This window comes from Propithecus coquereli, unplaced genomic scaffold, assembly GCF_000956105.1.
Source record: "Propithecus coquereli isolate 6110/MARCELLA unplaced genomic scaffold, Pcoq_1.0 Scaffold111, whole genome shotgun sequence".
NCBI lineage: Eukaryota > Metazoa > Chordata > Mammalia > Primates > Indriidae > Propithecus > Propithecus coquereli.
Window position 1 is genome coordinate 5976897 of NW_012135081.1, and position 11634 is coordinate 5988530.

The following is an 11634-nucleotide window of genomic DNA, read 5'->3' on the forward strand; positions in this document are numbered from 1 at the left end:
GGAGGAATCTAGACGAAATCTTTAAATTTCAATAATTGGTTAGCTGTACAAAAGTGAATTAGTCTGATAAAAGATGTAACACTGAAGGAAGACTTTTCTATCTAAAACACATGCTTCTCTTATTATAAATAATCAGAAACCTATTTAGGTTTAAACTGTGACTTGAATCCACCAAGGAATAACAAAAAAGTGAGTATATTTCTTCTTTATTCATGTTGTTAATTTGTCTTTCTAAATTATAGAACTCTTAACAATTACTCTCTGAAATGCATCATGAAGGCATTTGTCAATTCTTTCATTATTTTCTCTGCCAAGGTCTTCCTATATTTGTAATAGCTGAGTTCAGAAGTGTACAACACCTGCCTCAGGAAGGAGTTAGGCAGCATGTTTTTAGATAAACCTTAGTTGGTATGACTTAGTGCACTACTACAAGACACAGAATAAACTACACCATTTCATTGTATCTGTGCCCTTCACAATGCCTCACACTTTGACTCTGTTCATTAAGTCAGGCTATTCTCATGGTTTACTCAAATATCATCAACCTGGTTTCTCTCTTTCTGGTACTGGAAGCAGTAGATCATGCTGAGGAATCCGGGTAAATATCTTTAAGGTGTTGATTATCTGCCTCACTGGGATTTTAAGACACTCATTACCTAAAATTCCTATTTTGTTGGCACACACTACTACTGGTATCTATATCAATTGGGATTGACTAATTCATCATAATTGATGCATGGATGCAAAGCTTAGCTCATAGAGCTAAAACACACTTTTGAATCTTGATACCAGTCCTAATCAGGGTAGCATATACATTATTCAATCATTAATTCACTCTTTTACTTATCAAATAAAATTGAACCTCAGTCTGTGTTAAACACTGGAAGTGGTGCAGTAAAAGATGAACATGGATGTCACCCTATCTGTATATACTACCCATGTGACCTTGGGCAAGTAACATAACCCATCTGTACATCAATCTTCTCATCTGCAAAATGAGCCTCTTAGTAGAGCCTACCCTAAGGATTGGGCATAGGGTAAAGGCTATATAGATCTTTTCTATAATAGGAGGAAGAAAAAGTGGAGGAGGAGAAGAAGAAGGGGAAAACAAAATTTATTATATTTTATGCTATATGATTTATTATTTCTATCATTATTGTTATTATCTTCCTTCTAATATATTTCTTTTCCTTATCACATCTTTGAAAGCCAAGAAAGTTATCAGATTATTTTTCAAACATACTTGATAAAGGTTGTCATGCAACAATTTTCTAAAATAATATATCTAGTCTTAATGTGAGTAATCTGATTTAGTTCATTGTTTACGTGATTGACTATATTGAGAAGTCCAATTGAAACTTGTATACTATGATCTCGTTTATTAATTTTTCATTAATGAGGGCTGACATTGTATTTTCATCAACTTCAGAGAAGACCTAAGAGGGTAAATTTTGCATAACAGCAAGAAAGAGGGATTTCAATGAATTTCTCATAAATATGTATTTTGTATTTAATTTTTTGCTATGAATGGAAATCAAGAATAATTTCAAAAAATATTGAATTATAACTCAAAAGTCAGTGTTCTAATGAGAAAATTAGCATTTGAATTTTATGGTCATTACATTTTCAAAATTACACTGTATTTTCAGAATACAGTGTAATCTGGTTAATCTTCCACAAGCACAATGAAGTAAGCTAAATATTTATTATCATTACCATTTCATAACTGGAAAAAAACCTTTCTGTGTGTTAATTAAATAATCAAAAATATATAGCAAGGAATTATCAAAGCTGAAATTAAAATCTGTTTTCTAAAAGTAATAAATCAGATTAATCTTTTCAATGCTAAATTAAATCTGATACGAGCTTGCAATTCTGTTGTATAGTTGTTTTGCCACTTTTTGTTGAATGCACCTGTTAAGGTTATTTGTGCAAAATAAGAACACTGCAAGTGTATTTGAAATCATATTATGAGTTGACAGTCACTCTTTTTACCTACAGACCTATTAAAATTCAGAGCTTAGCCATGCCGAATAAGACATCAATTAGAGAATTCATTCTTCTGGGCCTGACTGATGATCCAGAGTTACAAGTTGTGATATTCTCCTTTATGTTGATCACATACTTACTGAGTGTAAGTGGAAACATGACCATCATTATGTTAACACTGTCAAATGTTCATTTGAAAACTCCCATGTATTTCTTCCTTAGGAATTTCTCTTTCTTAGAAATTTCATTTACAACAGTTTGCATTCCTAGATTTCTGATCAGCATTGCTACAGGAGACACAACCATTTCCTATAATGCTTGCATGGCACAAGTATTTTTTTTAATCCTTCTGGGATCAACAGAATTCTTTCTTCTGGCCGTCATGTCCTATGATCGTTATGTGGCTATCTGCAAACCTCTACATTATACAAAAGTCATGAGTAGCAAAGTCTGCAACCAGCTTGTTACCAGCTCCTGGCTGGCTGGTTTTCTCATTATTTTTCCCCCAGTGATTATGGGCCTCCAACTGGATTTCTGTGACTCCAACATTATTGACCATTTCACCTGTGACTCTTCTCCTATGCTGCTAATTGCCTGCACAGATACAGAGTTTCTGGAGCTTATGGCATTTTTCTTAGCAGTATTCACACTCATGGTAACTTTGGCCTTGGTGATTCTTTCCTACACACTCATCCTTAGAACAATTCTGAAGATCCCATCTGCCCAACAACGGAAAAAAGCCTTTTCCACCTGTTCCTCCCATATGATCGTGGTTTCCATTTCTTATGGGAGTTGCATTTTTATGTATGTAAAAACATCTGCAAAAGAAGGTGTGGCTCTGAGCAAAGGTGTAGCAGTACTTAATACCTCTGTTGCTCCCATGCTGAATCCCTTTATTTACACATTAAGGAACCAGCAGGTAAAACAGGCCCTGAAGGAATGCACCAAAAAAATGTTATCATCAAACAAGCACTAATGATAGTGAAATCTGTAGCTGAAGTCACAAACAAATACAAATCATTATTCTAGATGATAGATATACACAAAGTAATGAACCACACAGAGGTTTACATCCTTGTAAAGCTTACCTCTAATAATAAGACAGACACATTAAGCAGTCACATAATAGTAAATTATTTAGTACTTTAGTAACTGATAAATGCTATTTTTAAAAAAGGAAATACAGTATAGAAAGGCCAGTGATGGGTAGAATTCAAATTAAATAGCCTACTTAAAAACTTCACAGTCATTAAAAAAGTTATTTTTTTATTTTTTTCTGTATTCAAATGTATTAATATTTTCCTGTATTCTTAATCTTTTCCTGTTTTTCTATAATTTTCCCATTTTATGTTCATCTATTTCAAACATCAAACATATCAAGACTGTGAGGTATGACAATCAAGTAAGTGTAGATAGCCTATTCAAATTCTACCTGAAAATAAATGATTCACAGCAACCTACAGTTAATGAAAAGGATGGCATATAATTTCAAAGTTTAGAAAACTGTGCTTTGTGATTTTTTGAAGAAAGGACTCTGTTCTTCCCTTAGTCTATTGAATCGGATATTCAGAATCTGTACAGGGAAAAAGTAGCTGAGAAACAATGTTATTCTGTGAAAATGGACTATTTCAAGCTGTCCAGTTTCCTTTTTTGCCATCTCTGCTTCATCAGAAATATTTATCTACATCTTTTCAGATTATACATTTCCTGCTAAACAGAAAAAGGAAGTGTGAGAGGTTGGAGCTGTTGGGGAAGGAGATCTCCTCCAATGAAGTGCTATACGCAGTGTTACTAGAAATGACTGCTTTTACATTAAATGCAGTGGCTTTATATTTCATAACATCATATTATCATAAAATTACACCATCAAATAGACAGAGGTGGGAGATCATAAAAATGCAATCCATGAAGTTACTGAAAATTAATGCAGGATTTATACACAACTATTTAACATGTACATAATATCAGAAAACACGATTTTATTGATGCCCAAATACATAAGGACACTTCAAAGACAAATCACAACTTTTACAGTTTTCAAACAATCACGAGTAGTACACAATATTTGATTAGTAGGAAAAAATATCTAAAATAAATGTGAAATTTAAAACTCTGAAAATTAAGAAATAAAATTTCAACTAGAAGAAAAACAAAAAAAGAAAATCTGGGCTACCTCAGACATATTTTATGTTGATTTATTTTGATAATTTGACTGTATACTTTATTTCTTTGTATGCCTTGCGATTTTTTGTTAAAAAAACTTTGAAATTAGAATCTTATAATGTGATAACTATGAAAATCAGATTCTCTTTCTTCCATGGTGTTTGCTTTTTGTTTTGTTTTTTATTTTTCTTTTAGGGTTTAGCCTGATGTGAAAGTCTAATTTCTTCTATGTCTTTTCTAAATCTGCTCTTTCTGAAACAATGGCATTCAATTTCTACGCCCACATCCTGGCCATCAGAAGCAGCTTTCAGCAGCCAGAAGACAAAACCCCAGTATTTGGAAGATGAAGTCCTTAATTCCAACCCTGGATCCAGCAAGCCATACCAGAAATGTGGATTTTCGGACTCTACCTGACATATCGGTTTTCTTAGTTCTCAGACCTTTGGATTTAGACTGGAATTACACCATCAGTGGTCCTGGGTCTCCAGCTTGCCAACTGTTGATCGTGAAACTTATCAGCATCCATAATTGCATGGGCCAATTTCTTATAATAAATCAATATCTATATGTCTATCAATCTATCTATATGTCTATCCATCCATCCATCCATCCCATTGGTTCTGTTTCTTCGGAGAACACTGACTAATACAACTTTTCTCTAATCTCTGCTTTTTTTTGGTTAGGTACAAAAACACACATATTTTCATTGAACAGATTAACTCATACTAAGTAAAGATTTAGATTCCATTACATCCAATAATATGGGCTATTTCAGGTTCATATTAAGAGAGTGACACTTGAGGATGATGAAAGTATGTATTTAATGTTATGAAGTGACATGATGAGTTTCCACTTATATTCCCAGTAAATTATTACTTTTTCAGATAGGGAAATCATCAGTAACTCTTGGAATTTGAGTGTAATATGTGAAGCTAGGCTGAGTTTCTGCATTTACTTACCCCTAATAATTTATGTGGATTAGTAATTGTTATATTCTCAATGCAGACTATAAAACAATACCAAATGGGATATTTAGAAATTGACTTTTACATTCCAACTCTTTATCACTGAGTATTAAGCAGACAGTTAAATATATTTATTATAAACCTAATGAAAACAAAGGAAAAAAATAGGAATATGGTGATAATTTACTCTGGTACAAAGGCAGAAATGTATATCACAGTAAACTAGAAACATTTTTAAAAGTTTACATTACAGCAATCCCACCACTGGATGTAAAAAAGTAATTCTGATAAAATTCACAGCAAACTTATCTTCTTATTTTATTCTGTAGTACATTTACCTCTATACTAGTTTCTTTCTTTCCATATACACTTAAATTATTTCCTCCTCACAAATTCCCTCTATTTTATTTCCTGTCACATGGGCCTTCTTCTGAGTAGAATCAACATAGTAAAGAAATGTCTTAAACTTTACCAAGTCTACCCAACTAAAATTATTCAATATTTTCTTAATATATGAAAATCAAGTAACTATTTCATGCATTTTACAACTCAGAGTGTTCAGTTTTTCAAAAAGCGATACCTTAATGTTTTAATTATGAGTAAAACTTCTCTGGAATCAATAAATGGGATTTGCATTCTAAATTTCCTAATGAATATCATGCTTTATTATAAAATTAAAAGTTTAACTAGCATATGTTTTGGTTACATATTTAAAATAGACATTAGATTCTTTTATATGAGTCTATTTGCAAAAATATAAATAAAAAATAGTATATTTCTTCCTTAAAAACATACTTAAAAATTTATAAAAAATAGAAAATTTATTGAGATATCCATAAATAATAGGGAAAAAGATAAATAACTGTAATACAGGTATCAAATTGAAGCATAAACAACTCCAATAAAAATTCTGGAATCAGTAATACATTATCAAAATACAATAAATATCTCTGGAATAGGCACATAATCACCATTTTATTCTCTATTACACTAGAAAGAATTAAAGGTATAATCTTTCATATGCTAAATTGGCATCAAAACAGCCACTTTTATAAAAGTATGTAATGTAACAAATAGTTCTCCAGAGAAATATGGAAGTATGTATGAACATTTTAGTATGCAAAGTTGTGGCCCAGTAACTGCATTTGAAGAAATTTACACTCAAATAGTAATAGAACAATAATGCCAAAATGTATATCCATGTCTATGCATTCTAATATTATTTATAATAAGAGATATTTTCAAAGATTGGTATGTTAAACAAAGAGGGGTTTGATTCATTATGGCATATCGATACAGTGAAATCATATTTAGTCATTAAAACTGATCTTGTAAATGTTTAAGTTAATATTAAATGGTTAACTATTACTTAGGGACAAATGAAGATTTATAATTAGGTATAGGATGCTTAAAAATATATTGCTAAATGTCAAAGGCAGGTTACCAAAACTGAAATATATCTGGAGTAGTGTACTTTAAATTGTTAACAGTCATTATCTCTGCACATAAATAAACATTTGAATATATATATATATATATATATATTAAGACCACATAAACACATCTTGTTCAAACAAAAAGATTCATGTTGTGATTTTTTTTCTTAAATTTTTAATACATTTGTTTCTGCAGGTGTGCTAAAGTCACAATAAATCAATAAATAAATCAATTACTGAGTGAGTTTTGTTACTGAAATACCATTATTAAAAATCTAACTTAAATATCCTGGTTTTCACTTATACGGTATGTTCAACAAGAGGCTACCATTTTTCAGCCTGGCACAATGGCATGTGCCTGTAATCCCAGCTACTTGGGAGGCTGAAGCAGGAGTATCACTTGAGGCTAGGAGTTCCAGGCTACGGTGCATTATGATCTTGCCTATGAATAGCTACTACACTTCAGCCTGGGCAATATAGTGAAATTTTGTCTCTTAAAAAAATTAAATAGGCTGGGTGCCGTGGCTCGCACCTGTAATCCTAGCACTCTGGGAGGCCAAGGCAGGAGGATAGCTTGAGTTCAGGAGTTCGTGACCAGCCTGAGCAAGAGTGAGACCCCGTCTCTACTAAAAAGAGAAAAAATTAGCCAGTTGTGGTGGTGCCCACCTGTAGTCCCAGCTACTTGGGAGGCTGAGGCAGGAGGATCGCTTGAGAGTTTGTGAGCGAGGCTGATGCCACAGCACTCTAGCCCTGGCAACAGAGCGAGACTCTGTCTCAAAAAAAAATTTTTTTAATTAAACAAGAATATTTAATTTAAAAAGATTCTACCTGTTAAAAATATTTTTTAGCATTATATTTAATCACTATAGAATGGACTCTATTGTGTTCATATGTAATGAATAGATATTGCATACAGTATTGAAGATATTTTGGGGATTTTATACTCATATGCTGAAAATAATACAGAAATATAAAGGTGAAATTTGAGTTTCTTCTAATTTTAAATGAATACTAGTTACTCAGCTCAACTGATGAAAGGAGCAACATTCCCTATGTAAGCTTCAGATGTAATGGTATATCTCAACAGTCTTCAGTGATTCAACATTGTTTCATGAATTGTTATACCAGGTACTTTTTCCTTCATAGACCTCTGGCTCACTTTGCCTTTCTTATTTTAAACTGATTTTCCCCACAGTCTTAAGGATGATACAGGGATCATATAAAATGAACAACAGAGAATGTTAGTTTATTTTCGCTACGCCTCACTCCTCCCCCAAATACCTGGCTAACATCGAAATTGATAATTTTTTCAGTCTTCTCCTGAGACACAGGTCCCATAACCAACCAATTAAAATATGATTCCCAAAGTTGATCTTGCACATGGATTCATTAGTGCTCTATTATTGTTTACCCCAAAAGTCATTAAGCATTTGTTTGCCTTAATGAATATTTCTGAAATTATGTATAGAAAAACACATTAAAGGTGCTATGTGTAATTTTTTCCTATAGAAAATTAATGGAAATGGTCCTCTGTGAAATGTCAGAATAGCCTATTAAAAAGTAATTCTAGAAATTTTTCATTTATAATGCAAAACTTGTATCTAAAGATTTGGTGTTAAGATTGTGGGTACAATATTTGAAGATTCAAGATTTTGGGCAATGTTGGGGAAAAGCATGAGGAAACTATTTCATTGGATTTTTTTTATACAAAAAATCAAAGTCTTTATGAGGAAATCTGCAACTTTGTGGGAGGAGAGAAAAAAGCGGTTATTTCTCTAGGTAGTATTGATTCACTCCATGACCTTTGATTTAAAAGAGTTGAGCTCATTATTTTCTGTTCAATATTTAACTCCAAGCATCAAAATTTTAAAATGGGTAAGTATTTTCAATTAATTTTTATGTGATATTTCAGCTTCTATTCATTCTATTCTATTGATTATACAACATTGATTACTCTCCTCTGGTACATTCCTTTTTCTCTCTCTGTCTCATATATATTGTGTATATAATTGTTAAATCAATAAACTAAAATGTGAAACTATTTTAAATAGTAATTTCTAGTAAGTATCTGAAATACTTGAAATACAGCATGCTTTCCTTAATATTGATACATTTCTAGCTTAGAAAAATCTGATACATATTACTGGTAAGGGTGGCCAAGATATTTACTAAATAACATATGTAAAGTATTTGCTGGTTTCATATCTGATTTTCATATATGAAGTATTTATGTACTTCATTAAGATATTTTCTGACTATGCTATTTTATATCTAACTTCATTTAAAATTATTATTAGGGATTTTGAAACAATCGATTGAAAAACCCTATATTAATTATATTTTAATGAAAGACCCTCTTTTTTAAAAAATCAAGAATTAATATAGAAATTTAGCTCCAGTGTTATCCAGAAATAGAACGTGTGGTGTATCAGAAAAAAAATTGGATACTATTTATATAAATCATTGTTTACATGTTCATAACATAACATTAGAATGACTTATACACTGACTTTTTTAATAAAAAAAGGGGCAAGAAATAAACTAAAAGAGATTGCAGTGGCTACTTCACAAAAACAGAAACAGACATTTAGAATTTTCTCTACAAAATTGGGTTGATCATTGATTTCCGTAATCAATCAGAATTTTTATTCCTGGCAAAGATGAAATAAGAAAAACATAATGCCTACTGTATTTTAGCTAAATAATGAAGCATTAGAAGTCTTTATGTGCAATTAGTAAATTTCCCAAAACTAAATGTAAGATATGGAGATAGAGTAAACATGTGGCAAACACCAATATTAAGCCTAGAAGACATATCTTAAAAGATATGAGAGAATTATAGAAAATGGGTAATATAGAGAGAGACTATTTAAAAAGTCCCAGCTGCTTCATGTTAAAATACAAGGATACTTTAAAAAATTGGCGTAAATATATATGATTGTCTTTAAACTCTCTGTTTTACTGTTTTCCATGTTAATTTTATTAGTAAGATCTGACAGAAATCAACCACCAGAAGTGAAAAATAGAACATTCATAACAGATTTCATCCTCCTGGGTCTGACAGATAATCCAGAACTACAGGTTGTGGTTTTCTTCTTTTTATTTCTCACATACGTACTGAGCGTTACTGGAAATCTAACTATCATCACTCTCACCCTGTTGGATCCCCACCTGAAGACCCCCATGTATTTCTTCCTCAGGAATTTCTCCTTCTTAGAAATTTCATTTACTTCTGTCTGTAATCCCAGATTTTTGATCAGCATTCTAACTGGGGACAAATCCATATCCTACAATGCTTGTGCAGCTCAGCTATTTTTCTTTATCTTCCTTGGATCAACAGAGTTTTTCCTCCTGGCCTCCATGTCCTATGATCGCTATGTGGCTATCTGCAAGCCTCTGCATTACACGGCCATCATGAGTAACAAGATCTGTTACCAGCTTGTCATCGGCTCCTGGCTGGCTGCTTTCTTGGTCATTTTCCCACCTCTGGCCATGGGCTTACAGCTGGATTTCTGTGACTCCAATGTCATTGACCACTTTACCTGTGACTCAGCTCCTGTGCTGCAAATCTCTTGCACAGACACCAGTACTCTAGAGCTCATGAGCTTTATTTTAGCTTTGTTTACTCTCATGTCCACTTTGACATTAATAATTCTCTCCTACACTTATATCCTGAGAACAATTCTGAGAATCCCCTCAGCTCAGCAAAGAAAAAAGGCCTTCTCAACTTGCTCCTCACATATGATTGTTGTCTCTATCTCTTACGGAAGCTGCATCTTCATGTATGTGAAAACATCAGCAAAGGAAGGAGTTGCTTTCACGAAAGGGGTAGCTATGCTCAATACCTCTGTCGCTCCTATGCTGAATCCATTTATTTACACTCTAAGGAACCAGCAGGTGAAACAAGCATTTAAGGATGCTGTGAGAAAAATACTTTCCTCAAAAACATTGATCTGAATGCAATTTATAACTGAAACAAACACATTTTTTTTACCAAAGAATACATTTCACTTTTTAGTTCTTCTCTGTCTTATTTTTATCTCTTCTCAGAAGTACAACTACTCACGCTATTTTTAATATAATGTTCTTATGTTACAAATCTTTCTCTGAATTTCTGTATAATATCGTTATGTAATTATCTGATGCACTTTCTTATGGTATAATTCAAAGGAAGGACTAAAGTCAAGTCCTATATTAATGTATACACTTGAAATAAAATAACTGTGATATTTATCACTGCCCAACTTATTTAAACAGAATATGATATATCACTTTAGCTGTTAAATCACATAAGTGAATATAGGAATGTACATACATATGTATGTACTTACATATGCGTTTGTATCTCTGTGTCAATATTTGTATATATAAATATATATATATACATATATATACAAAACACATATACACAAATGCCCATTGTTTTAATGGTTTTTTTCCTTCAAAATGACAGAGGAAAGTCATGGAACACAGTAATAACTGATATATAAACATTGAATTAAATAATATAAATGGGGGCATTAATTTTTGTATTTATCAGGATATTTAACTTATACTTTACCTATATCCTGTGTAAAATAGAAAAATTAATTATATATTTGTCATCATGACAGCAAACCATTAAGAATTAGAATAACTTTACTAGTTTTTCTTTTGTTTTTAGAGCAATTTATTGTGAATGCTTAAATAAGAAAAAATAATATAACAAACTATGCCATTAAGAATAATTTCATGAGTGTAGAACTTTTCCAATTACAGTCATTACTTACAGGAAGGGACAATAATATTTAATTCCACTTCTATAAAACATTTCTACAAGGAGTTAGCAACATTTGGCTTGTGAACAGTGCTCTCTGTGGATTTTTATCCAAGACTGTGATTTATAACTGTATAACCACAAAATATGTCAGCTTATCGTATTGTTTTCTCTCTTTTATCAGTTGTCTTAGACTAGTTTTGATAAAAGTTGCCCATCATATTATGTGGGATTATATTAGTTGTCAAATACGCATCAAAATAAAACCAGTTTATGAAAAAAAGATTTATTGGATTGATAATGATAGGAAGACTTGCAAGTTGTG

General features: G+C 31.9%; 2 protein-coding genes across 2 annotated transcripts; both read left to right on the forward strand.

Moving 5' to 3' along the window:
• The first annotated feature begins 1936 nt into the window (after positions 1-1936).
• Positions 1937-2996, forward strand: LOC105816120 (olfactory receptor 6C65). The gene has a single exon (XM_012651449.1). It carries the CDS (start codon positions 2027-2029, stop codon positions 2963-2965), a length of 939 nt encoding a protein of 312 aa, XP_012506903.1. The 5' UTR covers positions 1937-2026; the 3' UTR covers positions 2966-2996.
• A 6527-nt stretch (positions 2997-9523) lies between these two features.
• LOC105815220 (olfactory receptor 6C76) lies at positions 9524-10510 on the forward strand. The gene has a single exon (XM_012650366.1). The coding sequence runs from the start codon at positions 9524-9526 to the stop codon at positions 10508-10510; it is 987 nt and encodes a 328-aa protein (XP_012505820.1).
• The last annotated feature ends 1124 nt before the right edge of the window (positions 10511-11634 follow it).

What these genes read in the sequence shown, in the direction of transcription:
- LOC105815220 (XM_012650366.1), top strand. Translation starts at nt 9,524, where the DNA reads ATGTTAATTTTATTAGTAAGATCTGACAGAAATCAACCACCAGAAGTG.
- LOC105816120 (XM_012651449.1), top strand. Translation starts at nt 2,027, where the DNA reads ATGCCGAATAAGACATCAATTAGAGAATTCATTCTTCTGGGCCTGACT.